We start from the raw sequence: 25,476 nt of genomic DNA on the forward strand, positions 1-25,476 counted from the left end.
TTCGAAAATGTTTTTATTATTCATATTTTATTCCGAAGATTTGCATGTCCCTTTTATTTTGGAGGGAGTGAGAATTAGTCACCGACCCAAAAACCATTAATGCCTGGATACATTTTTGAGAATCTATATATATAAAAGAAAGTCGTGTTAGTTACTTCGCTTATAACTCAAGAACGGCTGAACCGATTTAGCTGAAAATTGTCAGGGAGGTAGTTTAGAGCCAGGAGAAGGACATAGGATACTTTTTATCCCGTTCGAAATTAAAAAAAGTCTGCTTATTTATTGCCATTAAGGCGGAACAAAGTTCGCCGGGTCAGCTAGTATTTAATAAATATTCTAAAATATAAAATGACTTATCAATAAAATTCATCAGGGAACCCTTTTTACCAAAATTTTCCTTATAGGGAATTCAGATTTATTATACAGAATTGAAACGACTCCGAAGCTTTATGAATTTACTTGTTATTTTCAAGCATCAGCCTCTACATTAATAAAGTAAAATTTTCATTACTCATACATTTCCGTGAAACAGGAATCAATGTAGTAAGAAAGCCAATTTTAACGCCAGTAGTCTTAAACGAACGTTTAAAAAAACCACGCCTCCAAAACGACCAAAACCAAACGAATCTGGTGTTCCTCTGTCTGCACCCGAAAAAGTTAGCGTAACAAAAACCGTGACCACTCGAACGTGCGGTTTGGCAAACCGAATGCAGATATGAATGGATGCACTTGTCGCGGGCTTATCTTGGCCCTTCCCCGCTCAGTAGCGCTGCGCGCACCGAGCCGCCTGCCCGCTCGCACCGTCTCTCGCTCCCGGACGATCGATTGCTCGAACCACCGTGACTTGTGACTCCAGTGCCCTTCAGTGTTGTGAATGACATGTGCTCTCGTGTTGACTGTACAGGAACGATTGTGTGATCCGATACCGAACTCTCATACGTAAGTACGCGACTGACATGATCAGGTTAAATAATAACAAAAACAATTGATAAACATACATCTAAAAGAGTATTAGCGCTGCCAAAATCAATTTGAATGGTGAAGAAGTCAAAAATGACTTATAAAGTGAACAGCAAAAGAATGAAGCTTACAATGATAACAATATTGTAAACACCTAAGTAATGCCTACAGTCAAACTGTAAACACAAATAATGAAGCAGCAGTAAGAAGCATTGTTGCTCAGTAATCTGCTTAGAGAAATGGATCAAACATCCCTTGATTAAATTTTCGTACGAAGTTGAGTCTCAACTCCCGACATGCCAGCCACGTAATTTGAAATTCAAAATAATCACCACAATGAAACAATGCGACAATCCTCTAAAAGAGGGAATTCTGAACGCACCCGCATTTACATTTAAACATGCCCGAAACTCATCAGCATCGGTGGGAGCAGGACTGAAGTGGTATAAGTAGAAACGTATTCCCAGATGCTAGCGTCAACACACGTTATGTATATTTTTATACCCCAACTGAAACTTAAAAGAGTTACCAAATGAAATGCTCAGAACAGCTGCTCTAAATGAAACAAACTGCAGTTTATTGCAGTAAAAGCTTTTACCGCGTCTGCGTGCACATCCCGCGTGTTAATTATTTTTATAAGTATAAAGTGAATGTGTGCTACAGTAATACCTATTTTAGTTCTTATAATGTCTTTACAGATCACTGTTATTTCTTATTCCATTACTCGACCAAATGACACACTAAGTGAACCTCTGTCGGCGACTCCCCGATTCCCATGAGATCCATCAGTGACTGGCGCTTTTTAGTTCGATGGCTTAACGACTCCTGCCTACTATTAGTTTATAATAAATACCCCTTGATGACCATAATTATTATTATGTTCAAAGCCAGAGTGCTTGGATAGGGAAGTAATGTTACTCACTCATTAGCTATTGCCATGTTTGATGACATATGGTTGGAAATTATTCGTGTACAGCAAGAGAACCCTTAAGGGCAGTTACAATATTTTCTCTCGATGCTCATAGATCGAGTTCGCGAAAATCAAATCCCAAAAATCCTCAATAATGAGAAACTTTTTACCAAAAACAGTTAAATGAGACCAAAAATGAACTTCTTAAACAACATAAGGTTATGGGAAAATGGTATTACGTTAATTTTCAACGAAGTACTTATTTAAGAAAATTATGAGCCACTTCCTCACTGAAATCATAATTACAAGACCTATGAATACGCTACCTTTTTAGTTTTAAAACATTATACTCGTAACTTACTAACACAAGCAATTGTTTACTTTTGCACCCAATAAAGAACGCGAACAAAGTGTTCGCTAGAAAATTTTAGACTGTCAATTTCAAGGTGACTTGTTGCTAACCACAAATCCACGGATTTAATAATAATTGCGCAAAGAACCAGAAATATATTTTAGTTGCAAACGCATTCACGTTTACAAAATCGCAATATATTACATGAATATGTGCATTGGGAAACGTTCATAATTAAAACATCAATAACAGTCACCCGCGATCCACTAAGCAATTCTAAGACTGAAGTGGGACGTTAGCGTGTTGCTGCATTAAAACGCGTGCTACTTACCTATCCACAGTATGAGTGTATCTGTTAATCTGCAAACATTCATGTTTTTATACGAGATGAGACAGAACAGAGCTCATTGAGACCGTCCGCCATGGCCCGTTTAAACGTATGGCGCACGCATCTGCGACCTGGATGCCACCAGACCGTCTCGCGTCTTAATCTGGTCAATTCATCAACGCCGAGCTCAGTAATTAAACATCTTGTCGAGACAACGCTCCGAAATATTGACCACTTTGAATACCACCCTGACGGTGCAACATTGTATTGGACGTCAAAGTGAAAAACTTATCGGACCAGTTAGCAAATGAACCACATATCAATACAAATGTCTTGCAGAACACCTCGGTATCAGGGGATTTTAAGAAAATATTTACAAATAAACGAGCGTTCAGATGCAAAAAGTGAACGCATTTTTGTAGTTGGATCGAACTCTGATCATAATAATTTGTTGTTCTTAAATGTCACTTGTCTCTCTTAATTGTCGTTATTAATACTATGTTGAATAATGAATACACGATCAAGGTTGATGCATTTGACTAAACATAAACTATAATAGTGCTATTGCTGCTCATTTCTGAACAAGAACCAAATTACTGTATAAAATGTAAAGACAAATACTTTAATCAAGATACTTGTCTGAGATTTAATACAAAAGAGAATCCAAGAGATTGGAAACCAAAGGAAAGATCGAGTACAGAAAAGAAAAATAGATCCAAAATAGGACTGTTTGGATAAATCATGATAAACCGTTTTATCATTCACGTACTTCCAATATGGTGCATTCCTTCGGTCTTATCGTAAATAGCTAAGTTATCGAAAGGGTAAATATCTCGCTTCCAAGTATATTACGATCATTGGAAAAATCTTATCAATCCATTAGTTCTCAAAACCGGTGAGACACTTTGTTGCAAATTCTTTGCAACTCATTAGAATCAAGTACGAGTACATTTGTATGGTCATAAAAAATCAAGTTTAGTTTGAAAATATTGTGTGATTGTTAATTGATGTTTGAAAAAACATTATTTAATATCCTTCGAGATTTTAAAAAGTCAATTAAAATTATATCATCAATGGCAAGTTATAAAATATATCCATTAGACATCCTCGAAATGGGCTATCAATTTTATTCTCCAATTGTAAATCTGTCAAAAGTATTTTCACATTGGGTATTTTATGTCCTATTCCGAATCAGATTTACGATGTTACATTTGCTCGGTTCGGGTGCCTAATTCTATACAATTATGTAATAAGAACCGTGGACGGACCGTTAAAGAGAATATTAGGCGCCGGACCGGTCCGGCGTAACTCCGGAAGCGAACAGGTTCCTCTGGTGAGATAACTATTAATTGGAATTTAAATTTTTACTAAAGATTCTGGTAATTGTCTCTTTGGTCGTGAATCGGTTAACTGTTACCGTGGATTGAGTAACAATAACGACTTTCACTGTGTAGTACAAGGTAGTTATTACAATCGACACACGCAACGCTTTTTAGGTAATCCAACACAATTTGCCGATCGTTTCTGATTGTGTTACGGTGAATGCCTTAAAAGAAACTATGAAGATGGCAGAGATGCTTAGTTGAGCCATCCACTGATTACAGAAAAAAGAAGAAAAACATCTAACACAAGACAAAGATGATCGCATCGTTGGAAATGAATGAATGAAAAACGTATCTGTATTGTTTTTATAAACTTCCGAGGCCAAACGCGCTGCACTAAAACAAAATGACTAGAAATATTTAAAAACTATTTGGCGTTAAAAAAAAACATTGTTTCCTGTATCGATTTCCAAATGTAATTGATATTTTACGATATAACTTTGACCGTGGCAATAACTGTTTCCTATGCTAATCGCTGATGATTATTGATAGAGCAACTGTGTACCTACCATGAGTTTACGTAAGGTGTGCTCGCTAGCGACTGCGTAAAAAAATGACATTAATTGTATGACATATTGTGCAGCGCCTCTAGCGACTACTTTCAAGAAACAAAATCTTCATAGAGATTTTTGACGTACTCGCTAGCGAGCTAACCTTTTTTTTTTTTTACGGGGAAAAAATGCGTTGAATCGCATACCTACCCTGCGGGGACAGGGTAGGTTATGTGGGGCTCACCACGTCAGAAGGACGAGGCATACCCACTAAAAAGACCCCGGTGCTCCGTCACTCGCCATAAGTGGGAGGAGACTGTGGGTTTCCGGACAAAGCCTTCTCTAACCTAACCTAACCTAACCTAACGTAAACTCATGGTAGGTACACTGATCTAAAATTTTTCGAATATTTCTATTTAAATGGCATTCCATTCATAGCTTGGTGTTTTTCTTTTACGGAATAATCTGATTCATACCTTTTATGAATGTTCGTGACCATGGGGCATAAACAAATGTGATAGCTCTCATTAGCGAACTCTCCGGATAACGTGGAACTAATCAAAAGTTTTTTCCGGACCGTAACTGGGTTTCGTGATGCGATCTACTTGTTTTGTGTATTGCATGCTCACTACAACAACTAAAATATCAAGAAACTTTCAAATCTTAAATGCAAATTGCCAGCTCGGAGCCCAATGATGTTTGGGTGGAAGTATTATCGTAGAGTCGTTAAAGGTTTGAGTACACATTAGTTTGAGAAAGTGATATGAGTTTCGTAACAAACAAGCGCTTTTTGTACAAATAACAAACAATGCCTATTTACAGTAAAAAACATAATTACGTTCAATTAATCGATATTTAGCTTTAATTTACCTCAAACATGTTAACGTAAACGAGATTTACCCCCGGGTCTACTATAATAGAATATTAATGAACGATTGTTAGTACTTATCGAACAATCACAGGCAGAGAGTGGGCAATGTTTTAAGCTGTTAATTTTTGTCACATAATTCAGAAACAGAGAGTAATCTTATTTCTGACCTTATCATCCTTAAGCATGTGTATTGAGTACATATGACAAAGCAATAGAGAAAGATTTCTCTTGCACAAATTACTTTTATGCTAATTTGTAATCGTTAATACTATCGCCTCTCACTCGGAGACAATTTCGAGACAGGAAACAGTCAAGTTTGTTTTATTACCTGCTATTAATGTCGCTTAGTCTAACGCGTTTGATTTACCTCGCTGGACATCGTAAGGAGACTCGCTTCCGACGCGTCGCCCATATTACTGCATCGTTATCTATTAAACCATTAAGAACATTGACCCTCGCTTATCTCTTACGTAATAAAACTGAAAATAAACTAATGGTATTATCCTTTTAAAACAGGAACAGTTTTTGTTACGAACCAGATCCGCTCTTAACAAAAGAGGCATTTACAAATTGTTGTTGCATTGTTTTCATTGTTTACTTTCGAAACCGTGGTATTGTGAAGGTGTTAAAATTTTATTGAGGCACGTTTTGTTGGTTGTCGTAAAAGCCGCATCTGGGTGTAGGTGGCGCGTAGTCGCGAGGAGCATTTCCTCGTGAATGGCCGCGTCCGCCCACGGCCAGTGCGCCGCCCGCCCACTCACTTGTAAATTGTCCCCTAACTGTACCGGCAACAAATTGCCCATGTTACATACGTAATTGAATGCGCTTAGTTTTAATCATGCCCTTTGAACAATAACTTACATTTATTGTGGAGTTGTGCTACTAAGAACCGATTAGCCTAGCAATTTGTAAGGCGGACAGAGAGTAATTTTCTATTTAGATAATGATGCTGTTCATACTCGTAGATCTTATGATTTTTTCTTTAAGCAATGTCTGTAACCCTTCTAAGAACACATACATCATTCCATATCTAGGCCGCAAAACATTGTGGCACCACGCTAAGAATTAATTTCAATCAACTCTGGATGAAACAAGTTAGCCTGTCCATTATGATAACTGCTATGATAAAATATGATATCCGAAGTCATTAGAGCGGACAGTAGTGGGTATTTATATCTAATAGGGAATGCATAACGACACAAAACATTAATGATGTCAATAAATCTTATATTAAACCCTTCACAGTTGCGTATATGCATATTGCAAGCTGCCGATTAACGGCATAACACAGCTAATGATCTGCAAGCCAAACGGTACATTTGTACTCCACTGAAATAATGCGAAAAGCTAAGCATTAGCTTACAATGTAGGAGTAGTTAGATGTAAGTTTTATTGGGCATCAAATTACTTTCGATTGCCTTTCCCCACGTTTGAACAAGAAATCTTGCTCAATACGATCCGATGTATAAAATATAAATTGCATGTTTACAAGTTATTCTACAAAAACATTATATAGCGAGCGATTGTGCGATCTGAGAAGTAATAAAGGTAAAGAGCTTTTTTCATAATACTTTAAGTAGAGTGTAGGCTTGCAGTAGCAATGTATCACTTCGATATTTAACCAGGAATTTCGGCACTTTTGAACTTAGAAGATTTAGGTCTAGCTCTACATAGAGCATCTCATGGTCCAGATCATCTTATTTGAGGTAATGTATGTATGCGTGTACCCTAATTTCCATGACAATACTTTACACGTACTAGGCTGTTCAAAACGGCAGTTCTTCGTTAAACAGAAGTAATTATTAATTAATTCCTTGTAACCATAGGTTCTATACCTTGCCATATTGGTATTTATTATAACCTACGTTATGATGAGCACGTCAGTTAGAAACGCGATATTTATGACTGATATAAGTACGNGAGGACTGATATAAGTGCGTACAGTCGATGACTGTGTTCATTACAGAGAAACCTTATACTAATGATCTTGGTACGCATAAAATCGATACGTTAGACGTTACTCTGCTGCAGAATATAACATCAAACATTATGTTACTTTCTCTGCCGAATATGATCGAATATTTTGCCTTACATATTATTATTGCTGTGTTCCTTTGATCCTCGATTCGATTAGGTAGCAGAAGGCGAAATAGTTTCGCAGTTTGGTTTGTAGGAAATTCCATTAACTTGATTAGTCGATAATACAAAAAATGATTCGGTCTGATTGAGTTATGACAGGCAGGCAGCCTCATATAGACTGAAATAATTACCGTAATAGCCTACACTATAAGAATACCGACTCTGAATCGCAAACTACGGAAGTAATTCCGTAGTTTGCGATTCAGAGTCGGTATTTATAGAGCAACGTGTAAACGTTGCTCTATAAATAATGATCTCATTTTCTCACATATTTATTAATTAGTGGTTAAACCATTGAATATTTTTTATGGAATAACTACCGAGTATTGTCTTAAGCGTGTAAAAACAGCACGCACGATGTTAAGGTACCAATTAGCTATAATCTAGGAACATCTACAGTCTAAAACATATTTCCGATTTAACTTTATACATAGTTCGATTGTATGATTCGTCGGCAAATCAAATAAGGCATATATGTAAAAGGAAATGTTATATAACTACCTCATTATTAATTAAATAAATAGACAGTAAGTAAAAGATAAATCAAAATTACGTCTCACGTTACACAAACAGCTTTCAGTATTATTTGAAGTAAGACAGAAGAGCAAACATGATAGCTCCTTAATTTTATATCAAAAGAATTCCCCGAAGGATCTTAAAAGGCACAAATAAATTAGGTAGCGCTAAACATTGACGTAACAGAGTAAATTAAATTAACTCAAACGGATACAATGTGAATGGTGGACTAGAAATAAGTTGTTAATTAATGCTTTACTTAAGTTTCTTAGATTCAACAGGCTTTCTAAAGTTATAGCCGGCAAAAGAGGAAATGAGCAAACTTGGTAAGGGATAGGCGATGCTCTGAAGTACACTGCAGTTATATAAAAAAATCCTGGTCATTTATTTATATCAATCGATTCAATTAACATAAGTATTTTATACCTATTCCAAACAAAAGTCTCGTGATTCTTGTGAAAAAATATTGCGTTAGGTAGGTTTTTTGTTGGAAACGATCAGCAAACAAGGCTAAGAAAAAGTTTTGGGTAAATCAATGTGCCATTTGTGCAAATAAGCTAACTACGAGTAAAGCAAATACTAATGTTATCTCTCAACGCCAAAAATCTGATAGAAAAATAACACGCTTTCGGACACTGTTGTTCAAACATCAAAGACAATGGCAAGTGAGAGCCTACTATATGATGCATGCATGTATGATGACATAAATCAATATTATTATAAATCCTTTGTTTGCTATGTAGAATGTGTTAACCTAATCAGTAAATCCTCAGTTTTAGACTTTATTTCTTAAAGGATAAGCCAGGTAAAACGTGTGACAATGGAAAACATTGCCTTTGAGGTGCAAAAGAAAAACACAATACAAACACTTTTGTGTGTTGAATGTCAATAGCGCCGGTAAGCTCAAAAGTTTTTTTTATTTTTTATAGCTGTTCGTAAACAATGTAAAAATATTGGCAACACATTTGGGTTTATTTGTACTTTTTTTTTACATTTTGGATGGTAATTTAATTGTTAGTGTTAAACGTAAAGCAAAAGCTATTTATATTATACCTAATCTTGGAAATCGTAAGGTTCAAAGATTTAGTAGTAGAGCTCTCTCTCTATAATAAATTAATTGAATATTTTGTCGCATCCTCCGATCCACTTGCACGTGGCATTTATGGGACACCCTGAATATTAAGCGCAATTTGATGGCAGCAAAAGTTAAAACGAGTGTTGCAAATATGGTATTATTTTATTATGCGTACCACGGGAGGTTAATAAATTACAATGTAACCAGAATCTGTGCTAAACTGCGTGTGCAGGTAATTTGCAAAATATCACGTTCCATTAGTATCAGTCCAATGATTTAGAGGCTCCACGTGCCCCACCCTTTCCGACGACGAATTCGTGCTTTTAACCGCTAAAAGGCATGTTTGTCTTGCACGTTTCCACAAACAATTTTCCATTTCATTGAGTTTCCTTATTTCCTGCTAAATTAGTAAACAATAAAAATATTGTACTATATAGTCAATGTTTAGAGTTTACTTCATTGGTTATTTTGCAGTTTCGCTGGCGTAAGCTCCAGTTCATCATTGTAGGAAACAAGTAATTCCCTATACATGTTATCTCAACGAATACAAAGATAAAATTAATCGAGAATTTTAGGCAATCCGCGAAATAATTTACTGATTCAGATCAGTCGATACTTACAACTGAAAACGACAATATTTTCATGATTTCTTTTGTTAATAGGCTTCGTAGCCAATTTTGAAAAAGACACCCAAGCCCAACATTCTTGGTAAGCGTTACGTGGCTTCTAATAGCACCACAGCTATTGTTCAAGGCGCGTGCAGACGACGTGTGTAATGGAGCCGGTGTGGAATGGCCTCAATAACGTCTTTTGTCCCGGTGTCGCTGCCAGCAACCCCCGCCCTTGGTCGCTAACTGGATTAAATGTGGTAGAAAAACGTAATTAGAATTCGTTATCCCTTTACGAAGGTACGGAGGAGATAAATGTGGCTTTGCAGATAGGTAGGAATAAACTGGTAAATCAAAATCGTTGTCAGTAGCTTCTGCTGCTAAACGTATTTACCTGTAACTGAAGTTTTTGAGTTTTGACGGTCTTAACCTCTATTTACATGGTATGAAAGAGAGATGTAATGTGGGTAGGTATACAGTCAGCATCAAATAGTTCGTAACTCCTAAAGTAGACAATTAAAATTGGCATAAGGTTGTGTCGTCAACGTTTTGGCCACTTTGGGACACACACTTTTCCAACGCGGCCCTATTGTCCTGCAATAGATGGCGATAAAACATTCTGCGTGAAGGAATTTTTATATTTCCGATTCATACACGTCTTTAGAATTATAAATTAAATAATACTTATGCTGAGCTTTCAAAGTGAATAAACTTTTACCAACTAAATACTTTTACTGAGTGGTTGGCTTATCTTTACATTAATTAAAATTCAATTTATTATAAACGTGAACGTTTGTGAGGATAGATAAATGGATTTTGATAATAATAAATGAAATTGAGGTTTTGAACTAGACGCATACCTAAATGTAGATCCGAAATAATTCAATCTTCAAATTGCGTCTTAACCAAGCTCCCTAAGTGAAACTGAATTAATCTTGTAATGCTGCGTTCAGAATTTTGGTTGATAGATAATGAAGTCTAAATAGAATGGATGGAACTGAGGCTTACGCAGTTTTCTAGGAACACAAGATAATCACAAATAATGTCTTTAGGTATTGTTATGATTAATTATAAGAAGATTGATAATCCTGTTCGCTATTACGATAGCTACAAGTAAAAAAGCGCATCAGAAACCTAATATCTGAGTGGATAGTGTAGCTATCCCGTGGTTTGAGATTGGCTTACCACAAGGTCGCGCATTCCTTACTTAGGGTTATCGACATGCCCGAACCAATAAGCAATCATGTGCCAATCAATATTGAGTTAACTACATTTTACTATCGTTATTTATTTTTATAAAACTTATATGCAATTAAATCATAGTACATAAGGCAAACTTAATGCCATTCAGCATTCTTCTCCAGGTAACCTTAAGGCCAAAACCCATACGTTACTATGACAAATGATAATTTTATCTGCGTTTTTCAAATTGTTTTCTATTGAAAGAGAGCCATAATAACTAAACGTATCTTAAAAAATAACGCGGAAAAGCTGAAGCAACTACGAAGCATTTTTGCATATTAATGTATTATTGTAATTTTGTAACAGACAGTTTACATAATACCTATCATGAAAGTGTGTTTATGCAAAAACACTTTACATCGATGGATTGATTGATAAGAAACGGAAAAGTGGCGAAAGAAAAGATTCCACTTGCTGGAAATCCTGAAAATAAAACGCGATTAGATTACATTGAACAAAAGTATTGAAATTGATTCATTTCTAAATTATATAATTGAGATTTCTTAACGTGATGAAGCCGCCTAAGCTAGAACATAAGATTGAATTCTTCTTCTAACGAAAACATGAAAAAGTTATACAATTTGAAATCGTTTTTTTACCAATCTAATAATGACGAATAAAACCGTACAATCCCGACTGTTATTATTGGCATTTTTTCCAAATTTGTTCATCTAGCCGGTATGTTATTTCAGAGTGGCACGCGCGCGGCCGATCCGCGCAGTTAGCACCATGTGCGCTGCCCAGAGGTGAGTCATGCCACGCATATAAACTGTTTACACCCGCATTGCATTCACAGATACTTTTAGAGCTTTCGGTTAAGCTAAGTTCAACAAACGATTCAACTTATCCCATTCAGATGAAGCGGGCGTTGAACGGTGCGGAGATAACTGGGGCGAAGGAAAATTTAATTTTATAAAGCACACGCTTTGATGTATGGGAGCCAATAATCACAATATTACTCATAAGATCACATGCTTTACAAAATCACAGCACTTTCAGCTTAGGAAACTTCATCATCTTCAGTTAAATATAGACTAGACACTTAACTAGACATAGCAAATCTTCTTTCGTAGAATGTATAAAATGACCGGCATCTAAGCTATAAAGGGTTATTTTTATATCTTCCTCGATACAAGACAGGAGCGTACGTCTTTAAAACGTGCGACACGCCATATTATCGCGAAGGCACTCGTGAGCGTGCTATTAGTTAGTCGCACACCTGCCTCGCGACTTGATGTCAATGCCCGTCAAACGCGGGCCTAGCATAACACTGGGCCACAGACAGAAACACATTCCCATTCAAATCTAGCCCTTAAAACAACCTCATAAGGCCTCACCATTGAGGTATGCGCAAAGCCGACCGTACGCAACTTATTAAACAGCAAACAGTGTTCCACGAGCTATGCTTAATTACCTCGGTACTATTCTCAAACAAACTGTAATGTTTGCACTAAGGTTTGTTGCGAGGCTGGGCTGTAGTCATTTTTTGTTTTGATATTCTGAGCAAACTAGCCGAAAACACCATCTTTCAAAATGCTAGACGATGTAAAAGACAATACTTATCGTAGAGTTTATATCATGTGCCTGACTCTACAATTGAGCAATATTTTACCGTACATCTCTTTCAAGTCTTTGCTATGTCGGCAAACACTAAAAAGGTGTTAAACCTATCAATTATTACCACTGTTTATTGANTCTAAACACAAAAAAATGCGCTCTTGTGAGCGTAGTAGTAAGGTGCGATTTCGAATGCACCATGTGCGTTGGATATTTCGCATTATTATTATTACCGTTAAAATGTCGGCATCTGATCCTACACAAAGGAGTGCAATTTCTGTTGCTACTATTATGTATTCTGTGCTAAAACTTTTAATTTCACATGTCTTAAGTATAATCTGGTTAAGTCTTCAATGATACCTTTATCTGTCAGATAGCAAACTGAAACTTTATCAGGAACCGCGGGAAATAAAAACTGCCCTTCACGAGCATACGACCCACTTACGAACCGCACTCGTTTACAGTTCTGCATAGTTGAAGGTCCTACCCTCGCTAAATTACTAATGAGACGGTCGTCGGTCAGTGTTGTTTGCTCAGAGATGGTTGAGCACCTTTATGGTACAGCATAGCAGTATGAAAAGAGTTTTATTTTATTTGAGTAGGTACCTAAAAATGTCTAAGGGCTGATTTTACCATCGTCAGATAACTGAAGAATAAGTTTGGCACATTGACAGTTTCAGTATGGGAAAGTTTTTTCTTCAGTTAAAAGTTATTCGACGATGGTAAATCCGTCTTATTTGACTCTAGTATTAAAAAAATAAAATGTTATAAGTCTGCATTTAAAACATTTTATTCTTTAAATTTTCTTTATAAATACATCATTTGTTTATGGCCAGTTTTTAGGGTTCTTTTTTTAAATATTTATGGCATGCAAAAAGGCAAAGGAACGTTATGCTACGAGTAAGTGGTATCACAGAATAATAATAAAAACTACGTACAGAAGTTTTACTTCGCGAAGGTATTTAAAAAAATGTATGCTCAATGTCATTAACAATATGGTGTAATTTAGCCTGTCTCAAGAGTCAAGCACCATTTTGTTGACAAACGTCAGTGATTGGCACTGCGCCGAAGCTATAGGGCCGACTTCGGTAAAATGATGTGACGTGAGGTGCCAAACTGCGGAAAATGGCGGAGGAAATACATGATTTAGCATGAATTATCATGAATAATATTAACTACTTATTTACCTCTCAGTGTCTTGAGGCAACTTAAAAAAGTACATTCTGTGTTTTTATTATTATTTAGGCAGTTAAATACTGCACAGTATTTAGTACACCATTTTCTTTATTTTCTTCCATCATACACAAGAATACGCGTGCNCCTTCTCGAATAGTATCCTGTAGATGGGCCATCGTGCGTGTTTTGTTTTCGATGTAAACTCGCGGAGATGAACAGGCCTGGTGGTATGGATAATTGGATATTTCATTGTTTTAGGAACGGATAGTTGGTACTCGTGTGTAAAATGAAAAAAAAACACTACCGAACATAATAGAACCTCCGCCTTTTTTGAAGTCGGTTAAAAATAGGTAACATTGACATTGAAACTGTGGCATCTTCTGTGATTATAATAGGTACGATTTCCAACAAAAGTACCTACTTTCAAGTGCAGGCGTCCGTACATAACCAGGGTCCAGGGTTCAAAGCTATCGAGTATCAGTATCCGACCCCATCGGATGTGGGTTTCGGTTGTACTGCAGTTCTGCGGTCGTGCGGTTTGGCCATTGGATCGCTCGTGGCTTGCTACGGGAATGTAGACCTTATGGGAAAACAATTAAACGGAAAATATTGACGCATTTTGTTCCGATGCTAATATTAGTATGGGGAGAAGTGTTGTTATGTAATATTTTGCTACCAAAAAAAGTCGAAATATCAAGTTAAAGTACTTAATACATTTTACTCTTAGCCATTCATTTGTCATCCAATCTCTCCTGGGCCCGCGTGTTGACGAAGCTTGTAAGAGTATCGCCTGAGCCACCCCACAGTTGGGCTCTGCAGTGGGATGTATTTATGGCCAAGTAAGCCCAAGCTTGCTTACTTTCGCTTTGCTTTCCCATGTAATTGTTTACGAATCTAAACTTAATGAAGGTACTAGACCACGAATAAAATAGTTGTTTTTAACCAGTACATGTATAATATTTTTGTGTATGATGTAGCAATCGAACTTGCGAGCTTTGGCACATAGCCAAGTTTTAACCACTGCGCCAAATTATTTATGAACTGAATGTAGTTTGTAAGTTCTTTACTAAAATGCAACTTTTTCCTTAAGCTCCATCTTGATGAAGTTTACCTTTTATTTCATCGTCATAATCAACAGCCCCTTACAGCCCACTGCTGGACTATGAGCCTCCTCCACTATAGTGGAGGGTTTTGCCATAGTCCCCACGCTTTTATTTATTATAAAAAATCTTTGGGTAATACATATTTTCTAGTGTTCAAGCTTACGAGAGAACCTGTGGCTTTTATAAAACACAGTCATATATTATTTAGTTACATAACATCAACTTTAACGGATAACAGGGAAGTGAAGTGTAACTATCATTCCGCCTACGTAACGGTTTGTAGTTAGTTTTCTTATTCTAATTAACAATAAACTGCCTGATGCCTGATGACCCGAAAGCGTGGGACAGGCTTAATCGCCATTAATTGATCCTGCAATCGGTTGAGGCTTGGCCGAACACGAGCGAAATCTCAGCTTATAGGCGATTTTACAACACATAGTATACGCAACTACGCGGCGCGTGTATGGGGAAATACTTTAATTTTTTAAATAGTTCTTATTACTTCTTATGCATTTTTGTTTCATAATGTATTAACATTTTAGCCAATGACAGACTCCAGGAACTAAATTTTCCCTTCTGAACTCCTTTGATCTTCCTGTTTTCTGACACATATCGCAGCCCATTTCTATTTTACTGGCTGTTCTATGTCTATTCATTACTTTGATAAGATATAACAAAGTGTACCTAGCTTACCTTTAGGCTCATGTCATATATTTCCCCTGATCGATGAACCGTTACCGACAATTTTAAGATGAAAATTGGCAGAGGCTGAATAAACATTTGAAGTCTCTTTGGTGCTTTTGTGAGAGCACTGCAGTAATCCTATAGTGTTTTAAAATTATTTAACGCTTCTGGCATAGTTATCAAAGCGCAACTTTTATTACCTAGCCCGCTCCCGCTACCGCTTGTCTCTGGCCAAACCATAGACCCGGCGTGATCGCCCATTGCACAAACAAAAACAATATCCTCCCACTCTAGCCTATAAGTTGTCTATTGTCGGAACAATGGCAGCCTCTAACGACGTAGTTAATCCTTTTAAAACAATGCAATGAGCTGCGCAAACGCATCAAGTAATAATTAGGATTAGTTTCCCCTTTCTCTATATTGTGGTGAAGGTAGAGTAGAATACATTTGTCACCAACCCCTACTCCTTCCACGGGTGTCGTAAGAGGCGACTTAGGTACTACACATCAAACAGAGATCGGACAGCAGCACTCTCTGAAAAACAAATAAATAAATAAATAAACATCAATGTTTTAAACTGCGATCTCCAACTCGTCTGCCAAACGTGGGGATTATGGCAAAACCCCCCACTATAGTGGAGAAGGCTCATAGTCCAGCTGTGGACTGTAAAGGGCTGTTGATGATGATGATGACAGAATTAACCCGACTTTCTCTATGTTCTATCTTTGCGGGTCCAATGACAGTTAACTTTCCGCCGGGACAAACTCGACCTTTACTGGTTGGGTTTTTATTGGTGGTCAAGCTGTAGATCCTGGCTACACAGGAGTTGCAGCGGTGGGAACGAGAGGTGGGAATAGTCCCCTTCCTCTATTGTGGTAAAAGGCTGAGTGACGTTTTGGTTTTAATAGTTTTTTAACCTAGGGTTATTGTAGCTAAGTGGGATTTTAGTCATATTGTCAATTTTTGCGTCAAAGAGTAATAAACATCCATCCATCCATCCATCTGGACAAACTTTCACATTTTATAATATTAGTAGGAGAGGATTGGATTAGTTATTATACTAGTGATTACAGTGGTGTTTGTCATTCTTTCTTTTGTCGCCATTTGAGTCTGAAATATTAGCTCATTCAGAGCGATGCCGCGATGGCTCATTGTGTTACTACGAAACTCGGAAATATCCCTTTTGGACCATCTGGAAATGAATTTTCATTTGTATGCCCCACACTGGAAATGAACAGGAACTTGGGATTTCATCATTATTTCGCTCTGAACACATTCCCCGTTTGCCAAATACCAGCCTTTGAACGCAAACGCTACCTTTTGCTATTGTTTACGGTCTAACTGTGAATTATTTCCTCCATCTTTAGAGCTAACTCAAAATAAGGAATTACGTAAATAGCAGACATCAACATTTTTGCCCTGAGCGTTTCCTGTATTGTGCTAGACTAATAATAAAAACATAGTTTTCTAAATTGATTCTACCTGGGACTTAATAGGGGAAAGCTATTTCCACAGCTGAGTATTATAATAGTTATTTGTTTTGTGCAAAAAGACTTTTAAAAGCACTTTTACACGTCCCAGTATTATTTTAACCTTACCACTGCTTGGGGACAATAAATGGGCCAGTGCTGAGAAGAAGCAGCGCAAGAAACTCAGTCACTATTATGCGAAACTAATATTGTTTTCTAAGCGGACCCGACTAGGGACTGAACTAGGGATGAAATATTTCTATAAAGATATTGTCCTAAAACTTCGTTCGTGACGGAACATTTAATTGCAAGACTCTATCTTTAAAAGGGCACAAAATCTATTATATTGATCCCTTTTAGTTCTTTGCTATAGATTGTTAAATATAAAATGATATTCTTTCAATAAAGAGCTACGGCTTTGTTTTCAATCGTATTGGGAAGCTCAAAGCACTTTGTGATAAAAGGAAATGTCAAAGTTAGTCATTCGACACCACAGAGACCCTGAACATTCTAGAATTCTACAATGTCGATGTCGTGTGAATGCAAAGCCACAGTAAAAGGGAATAAGTAAGTCACGTTATACCTAAGCTGTTAGAGACGCTGACTTCCTGCCTAAATAGAAGTTACTTATAACCTAAGGGCTTGGTGTAAGTTTACATCAAACGTTCTCACTAGTGAGCGCGTTAAAAATATATATGTCGGCGCGCGGGGCGCAATAAATTAAATAACTTAATGTTATAGTTCTCACAACACTTTCAATGTGTTAGCTAGTTTATTGCTATGGAATTTTAAGCAGCGNTGCAATTGACGCGCCTCTGTGCCAGGGTTTTTATGTTCCTGGTCAGGCTATACTAAACAAATCAGAACCAAGAATGGCCTGCGAGGCATTTCTGTGCCCGCTAGGAATCTTAACTGGGTGGCAATCAGAGGATATTTAAGCCATTATCCTGGCGCAGGTAAGATTCGTTGCGCTCGTCAAGGCGTGGTTTGCTAGGAATGTGGCGAATTATGCACTTACTAGATAATTGCCAGCGTAATGATGCGTTACACACACCACCGTGGAACCGCTCCAAAATGTCTATTGCACAAAGTTACGTACACGTTTTGTAATAATCGCAAGAAAGAAAAAAGTGCGTGCAAGTTTTTAAACGCAACGGTAGAGTTATTATTAAAAACGCAAGAGAAAACGATTAGTCTTATTTTATTTTTGCTTTTAAAGTGCGGATTATCCACAGAGAAATTGATGAAATCATTTGTTTTTAATTAATGAAACTAAATATTAGAACAAGTATTTATAGGGTAAACCAGAGAGTGATTGCCCACTGGTAGTGATTGCCCGCTTTAAGAATAATATTGTCAGGAGCTGACTTTGAATCACTCTAGTTAGATTTGAATTTACTAAGTAGATGGCTCCGAGATCAATGTACAGTAGATTTAAAATTTACAATAGGAAAACACTAAAAAAAAACAGTTATGACGGATTTTGTCAAGACGGGTGAAAATGTTACTCAAACAGGTAAAGACTTTAACAATTTTACTAAGGAATTACTTGCTTTGAGGTTAAATTTTTTTTGCAAGTTATTTAATATTCAAGTAATGGTGTATAGTCATGATGAAATTATAAGTGTTTCCTCTATAGTCAATGAAAATAACTGATAAAATTTGATTTCTAACGGTCATTTTAACGGTGGGTAATCACTGCACGTAAATCTGTATATTTTTAGTTATTGCCCACCATCATTTCAGTTATTGCCATATGTTAATGTATAGTTATTGCCCAGGGCAATTATTATTAGAGTGTTGCCACCATGCAGTAGCAGTGTTTAAGTTGCTCATTGCTAGACTTGTTTTGCAATTTACAGGCATAAATATTGAAATGGCTTTTAATGTTTCATTTTCAGTATGCCAAAGACTCCAAAAGTTCAATATAGCATAGAAAATTTGCAAAAAGCGATCGAAGCTGTACAAGATGTATCCAACAATTTATCTACAAGATAAATTGCTGAAAAATATGGTTTGGCTTGAAAAAATTGATAAAAATTCAAACGCAAATACAAAAAATGAAAATCCTACGTTAAATCTACTAGTGAAAATGTTAATTGTAAGGAAATAGATACAACTTTAGGGAAGAATAACCAACAGCTAATTGAACATTCTGAGCAACCACTTGAACTGATATCAAAGAAGATAAAAAATAAATACATATAAAATTCAAATTTTTGCGTCGTCTATATTTTGAAGTAGATGATTCTATCTCTACCGATTCTGAGTCATCAACATCAGCTCAAGAAATATTTGATAATATAAGGCCAAACGCAATTTATTTTGAAATTTTGAAGACTGTACTACTAGAATTTAAGTTTAATGTTTTGTTTTGTTTATTTAAAGCCTATTTTGTCATTTTAAAATTGATTATTTTGTTTTAAGAAACTGGGCAATTACTGTGCTTTGATGTGGGCAATTAGTGTAAGTAATGGGCAATGACTGTACTTTTTGGAGGATTTTAAATTTATTTCAATATTTTCTAAGTTACGTAAGTTTTAACTAAAAACTGTTAATATTCTGTTTAACAGTTTATTGAGTTATAAGAAAAAAGTCATAAATGGTCAATAATTAAAATACTTTCTTTAATTTTTCATCTTCATGTGTTTGAAATCTTTAAGTGGGCAATAGCTATACGGTTTACCCTACATCACATTAAATTGTTAACCTGAAAATAAATAAAGCACACATTTTCTGCAAGCGCGGAACAATCATGAAAACTAGCCTACGTTATCATCATCATTGCTATCACTCTCATATGAATGCCCATCATTACACCTTCTCATGTCTTGCACAAACGCTACTTAGAAGTCATACCAGCTCCCAGTAAATGTAAGTAAATGCTGCAAACCAAGATACACAGTAATAGTGGTAATAACCACCCTCCTTTCTGATAGCGAAATGAAATTGCGTAGAGATAATCCATGTAATCTTCAAAACCATCTGAAAACACACCCGCCCTGAAATTATACCGCGTGGATACGGACGCACTGGAGTTATAATAAATAAAATCCATCCCAGCCGCTACTTCGATCGAGACGAGTCGTGTTTAATCCATTAACATTTCCTGTAACGGACTGTCCATTAAAATTAGATTGAGCGTTTCCTAAAGGTAAAGCTATTACTTGATGTCGCGTTCGTTTAAGTGAAAAATAAACCTGTAGATGTGAGCATGTGATCCAGAACAGGTTGGGATAGCCAGTTATTAGACAACGCTGGCGTCGCGGAGCCGCTTGGATTTCCGGCGGTTTAGTCTAACGACTACCTTGGCTGTGCTCCATGATGAGTCACTTGAACGTATTAGCGTGCACGCTAAGACGCATCTTATTTTATGGCGGTGCGCGCGTCAATCATGCAGATGTAATGATAGCCACGGACGGTCCGCGACTCTAAACTGTCCTGCGGTTTGCTTGCTCCACGTCAAACATCTCTCCGCTTGAGAAGGGATAATGAACTTGTTTTGCGACGTATCATTTTTATACATTACCTTGTTTACACATGAGTGGTGTTATTATCTTGTTCCATAAGTTTTTGTTGGCATTTCTAGCTACTGAATAATGGAAGGTGTTTGTTAGGTACTTCATGGTGAAATGGTACATAAACAATGTCTAACGAGATGAAGTGTCGTCAAGTTCTAATCAGATACCTTTCGTTTTGCTTCATATCGTGTAAAAATTACCCAATACCAAGCCCCTCAAAGTGACTGTAATTTACGATTAACATAAACACGTCTCGTTCCAGAGCCGGTGCGTGCGGTGTGGCGCGATGGTTGCGTGAGTGGTCATCATGCGCCTCTTCCGCGGGCCGAAGCGCAGGGAAGTGACCGCGCCGCGGGCCGTCGCGACGCCGTCTCCGCGCCGAGACGCCGCCGCCAGCGCCGCTGCGCACGCAGCTAACGCCACGCACACCTCGCACGCGAATGCTGCACACGATTTCGCTATCGTCACCGCTCTTCCAGCCATGGTCATGGAGGACGACGTGAAGGAGATGAAGAAAGGTACATTTATGGCCAAGAACACTCAAAATAAAACGTTTGCTTACTTACAGTGATAAATTTAAATTATATACTTGATTTTCCTTTTTTCAGTGTTCGCTACGTGGGGTCGTCGAATGGGAAAAAAGTTAGACATGCTGAAAAAAACTGATGCAAAAGAAACTACTGACCCTGAAACATCCTCTAACGGAGGATTCAATGAAGACTCTCCCACGAATTTAGCGAGCCAATTTAAGAAGAAACAACACTGGAAAATGGGCAGGAGCAGCTCTGACTCCACGTCTTTAAAAAAAGACAACGACACTGATTCTATTAAAAGCAACTCTAGAGACAGGTCACCTAGTCCATTTAAAACATTTTTTCATAGAATGGGCTCAACAGGAATGTTGAATTCATCAAAGTCACAATCACTAAATGCACATAAGACTAATGAAAATTATCCAGTCGCTAACGGACCCTCACTTTATCGAAGTTGTTCTACTTCACATCTATCGACCTATGTAAAAGCCGACGATCCTTCGGACGACATTGATTTACAAAACGCTGATAATGAGAATAAAAGTTCTCCCACAAAACAAAATAATGTACTCTCTGAAGATACATTAGTAACAGCATCAACTAAAGCTATCAGTTGCGATAACATTCCAAATCTAGAAGGTCAAGGAAATAATGGAACTTGTAAGAAACCTAACTTTCCGTATGCTTTTTTAAGATCGAAGTTGTCTGTGCTACCTGAAGAAAATAGTATTAATTCACAACAAAGAGTCAATGTGGTGAGGCAAAGCTTTTCAGAACGAATAGATAGAAAATCACCTAAATTCCGCCGAGAAAGATTGTACCTAAATAATTCCAGGTCAGAAGAAAGATACCAAAGTAGTGATAGTATATCTATCCACGAAGATAACATGCTACTAAATTCAGCACTAAGAAACGATTATGACTTTTCAAGGAGTTCTATGAGGAGCATTAATGAAATTGATGGTACCATGTATTCAATGCGGCGCAATGATGATGTACCTAGGAGATCATCTATGATTTCACAGAGAGGTCCAATAGACTATGATCCCATGCTTATTCCAAGGAATAGAAATAGTCTACCGGTGTATGAATATAATTCGATGTTTGGGTCTGTGCGAGATTTAAAAACCGAATTAGCATCCTCAACACAGAGTATACACCATCATGGGCCAGAAACTTCCGAAGTACTTCAAGCACATCGTCTCAGTAACTATGTTAGCTCAAATGAATCTGGATATGATAGTGATGGACGACCGACTGATGAACATAGTAACCATTCACCACCAGGTTACTCCTGTCACTTGTCATCTGGTTCTATCAGAGTAGATAACGATCAAAACCCTGAAGCTAATCATGGTACTTTTTCAAGACAATTTAGTTTAAACCACAAAATTAATGTTAGCAGAGTTCAAATACCAATGCGTCGAAGTTCAACGCCTTGCGCATTATTTCCCATTGAAAAATCTTCAACGAACGAATATGAAACTGAAAACAGAGAAAATATAAATAAATACACAATTCATAATTTAAACTCTCATAACATACTAGATCATAGCGATGGCAAACCTCCTCCACTACCAAAGAAAACAATAAATAAAAAAGCACCATATATTTACAAAACCATCACATTGGATGAACGGGTGCAAACAAGAAAAATTAAATTTTTGAACTCGCAGTTAATACCAGTCGAAAATACGTCTTCTACAAACTCAATAGTGAATGAAAATCCGCCAATTGCACAACAAACCTCTGAAATTGATATTTTGGGTAGAGGTCCATGCACCAAACGGTTTAGAAAAATTAGACTTCTGAAATCTCGATTGGATGAAAGTTTAGGGGTTTATTTAGCACAGCACAGAGTTGATTTTGATAGTACTGGATCAAATTATGAAATTCGGTACATAGTGGTAAAACTAGATTTTGATGGAATAGCACACAGAGATGGTAGACTACGCATTGGTGATGAAATAGTAAATGTTAATGGCAGAGTTTTGCGTGGCTTATCATCTCTGAAAGAAGTTCAACACATTGTCAATTCATGTTCAACTGAAGCTGCTGTTGAAGATGGCGCGTTATTTCAAAGATATCAAGTTGATCTTGTAATGGCGCATGATGAAATAACACCTATTACGTTAAGTCGAATTATAAATAGCCAAACATGTGAACAAAAAACTGTAGCACCCTCTCCATCAAACGTGCCTCCTGATATAATTTCACAAACAGTTCATAAGCCTTCTTCATCAAATCAGATAACAATTGAAACTCATTTCCCAAGTGATAGTCAGTATTATTCCACGAAAAATATTGGACAAAGTTTTCATGAAAATAACCAACAGAAGCAACAACAATTGCACAGAAAATACGAAATGGGTGTGCAAGTTAACAATGGGCTAAGACAGCCAAGTCAAAAAAGTGACGATGAAAAATTACAGGAGAGAAATTGCTACACACAATCTACAACATCTTTGCAAAACATAACCAACATTGAAATTTCTATGCGATCGTCACCAGCGCCTAGAAACCCAAATGCCAACTATAGGCCAATATCGTTGCACCATCCTAGGCCACAACCAATTATTGGATATCCAGTTAGCAATGATAACGCGTCTAATGATGTAAAAGAGAACTCTTCCCATTACATAAAACATGTTCCACGATTGTATCAAAACAGATCGTTTGAGAGTATACCAGAACAGCTAAGAAATAGTAGCCGCAGTAGATTTTTCAGCAGAGTTGGATCACAACGATGTTCTCCAAATCACAGCTCCCACGTATCAAGACAACAGGAATATAATGCTTATATTCACCAAGAAGGTCAGCATGGGGGTCATTACTCACATAATTCCATACACAGAGTGGAATTTTGGAAAGGGCCAGGCCATAAGAGTCTCGGATTTAGTATTGTTGGAGGAACAGACTCGCCGAAAGGACAAATGGGTATATTTGTGAAGACCGTTTTTCCAAACGGCCAAGCTGCTGATAAGGGTACTATTTTTGAAGGTAAATATAATATTAAAATGAAAATATGTGCTGTGCTAATCAATATTATTTTATAAAATAAGGTCTTCATTAATTGATTTTTTTCATTACAGGTGATGAGATATTGTCAGTGAACAATATGCCAACACGTGGTCTGAGCCATGCTGGGGCAATTTCTCTTTTCAAACAAGTTAAAGAAGGAAAGATTGAATTGACGCTTTCAAGAAGAAGGTAATTTTAACAATAATATTTTTACATAATGTGAACCATTGCGGAAAACCTTGGGGGAGGCTTTTGTCCAGCAGTCAACGTCATTTGGCTGAAACGAACGAACGAACCATGTGTTGTGTAAAGTGTTTAAACATATTTTTGATAGTTTTCACTATAATTATAGTTTTAATGTCAATCCTACTTATCCATTCATTTACACGTGAAAAATAATAACGTTCTATTTTTTTAAATTTCAGAGCACCTAGGTCCAGATCGGTGGAGCCTCTTGGCAACTTCCGCGGCGACGGCAAAAGAGAGTAACTTTTGCAAACTCTAACTCCAAAGAGACAAACATTATTTGAGTGCAATAACTTTCATTCTACTTAATCATTTGTAGCCAAAGGCGAATTCTGGTAGACCTTAATTATTATGTACATCAATTATTATAAATGTTAAATTTTATACGACACCACGTTGTTACAGCGTAGTGTCTTGTATTATTATAAAATGCTTAATGTATTATGCATATGGTTTTTTGAAGACGGATTATTGGGTATTATTAACGTTATCCATTATTTTGCATGGTGAATGTTATATGGTACAGCATAAATGCTATGTATTAGTCATGTTATGCTAAAATATTTGTTAGCATTGTATATTGTTATTACGATAAGACTGTATTGTGTACTATAATTACTAAGCTATGATTTAAAATATTGTTTTAGCCTGTTACTCAATGATATTGTTACGATATTTCACTACAAACTATAGATCTCGTTAATGTAAATAACATGATCAGCTATTCTAACGAATATAAATATTATTAATCCAATGGAAACTGAATCGTTATAGACTGAAGTATTTCCATTACACACTGGAATACCTAACACTGCCAAAGCTTTAGAAGTATAAATTTTAAAATTTAAAAATGACTTCAATGAAATAATAAAAATAGAAATGTATGCCATATTTACTATCACATATCGTCACAATAAATTTGTCCATTGAAATTTTTGATATAACTAAATATGTATTTATATTACTCGTACAGTATTTATCTGCATGTAATGAATATAGTTATGTATTATAAACACTGCTTCGTTTTTAAAATATGTTTAAAATAATCGTGAATGAATATCAAATAACGCTTCCAAGTATTGTGATGACTACTTTTGCAACAGCGAATCCGCTCCGTCCAGTAAGATTGTTACAGCCGTTGTTTGATAGTATATTCAATTTTTAATGATTATAACGAGCTCCCAATACTCATTATAATCATTAAATAAATATGAAATATACTCGACACCATCCATATTGTGTATTGCCACTGTCTCTTAAAAATGTATATATTACCCATCCACAATATATCG

The 25,476-nt window shown here is 36.6% G+C and overlaps 1 protein-coding gene across 2 annotated transcripts; it reads left to right on the plus strand.

Annotated features, from left to right (window-relative positions):
- Positions 1-745: 745 nt before the first annotated feature.
- Positions 746-25,464, plus strand: LOC114349798 (uncharacterized). Of its 2 annotated transcripts, XM_028300318.1 has the most exons (6): positions 746-939; positions 11,567-11,620; positions 20,647-20,902; positions 20,993-23,917; positions 24,010-24,127; positions 24,364-25,464. In XM_028300318.1, the coding sequence occupies exons 3-6, from the start codon at positions 20,692-20,694 to the stop codon at positions 24,425-24,427; spliced, it is 3,318 nt and encodes a 1,105-aa protein (XP_028156119.1). In that variant the 5' UTR covers positions 746-939; positions 11,567-11,620; positions 20,647-20,691; the 3' UTR covers positions 24,428-25,464. The 2 variants fall into 2 exon arrangements, with proteins under 2 accessions (XP_028156119.1, XP_028156118.1); XM_028300317.1 differs by lacking the exon at positions 11,567-11,620.
- The last annotated feature ends 12 nt before the right edge of the window (positions 25,465-25,476 follow it).

This window comes from Ostrinia furnacalis, unplaced genomic scaffold (genome assembly GCF_004193835.3).
Source record: "Ostrinia furnacalis isolate ACB-3 unplaced genomic scaffold, ASM419383v2 OfSCF0710, whole genome shotgun sequence".
NCBI classification, from domain to species: Eukaryota; Metazoa; Arthropoda; class Insecta; order Lepidoptera; family Crambidae; genus Ostrinia; species Ostrinia furnacalis.

What these genes read in the sequence shown, in the direction of transcription:
- LOC114349798 (XM_028300318.1), top strand. Translation starts at nt 20,692, where the DNA reads ATGCGCCTCTTCCGCGGGCCGAAGCGCAGGGAAGTGACCGCGCCGCGG. An exon ending in TAAGGGTACTATTTTTGAAG is followed by an intron (nt 23,918 to 24,009) that starts GTAAATATAATA and finishes TTTTCATTACAG; the next exon opens with GTGATGAGATATTGTCAGTG. An exon ending in TTGACGCTTTCAAGAAGAAG is followed by an intron (nt 24,128 to 24,363) that starts GTAATTTTAACA and finishes TTTAAATTTCAG; the next exon opens with AGCACCTAGGTCCAGATCGG.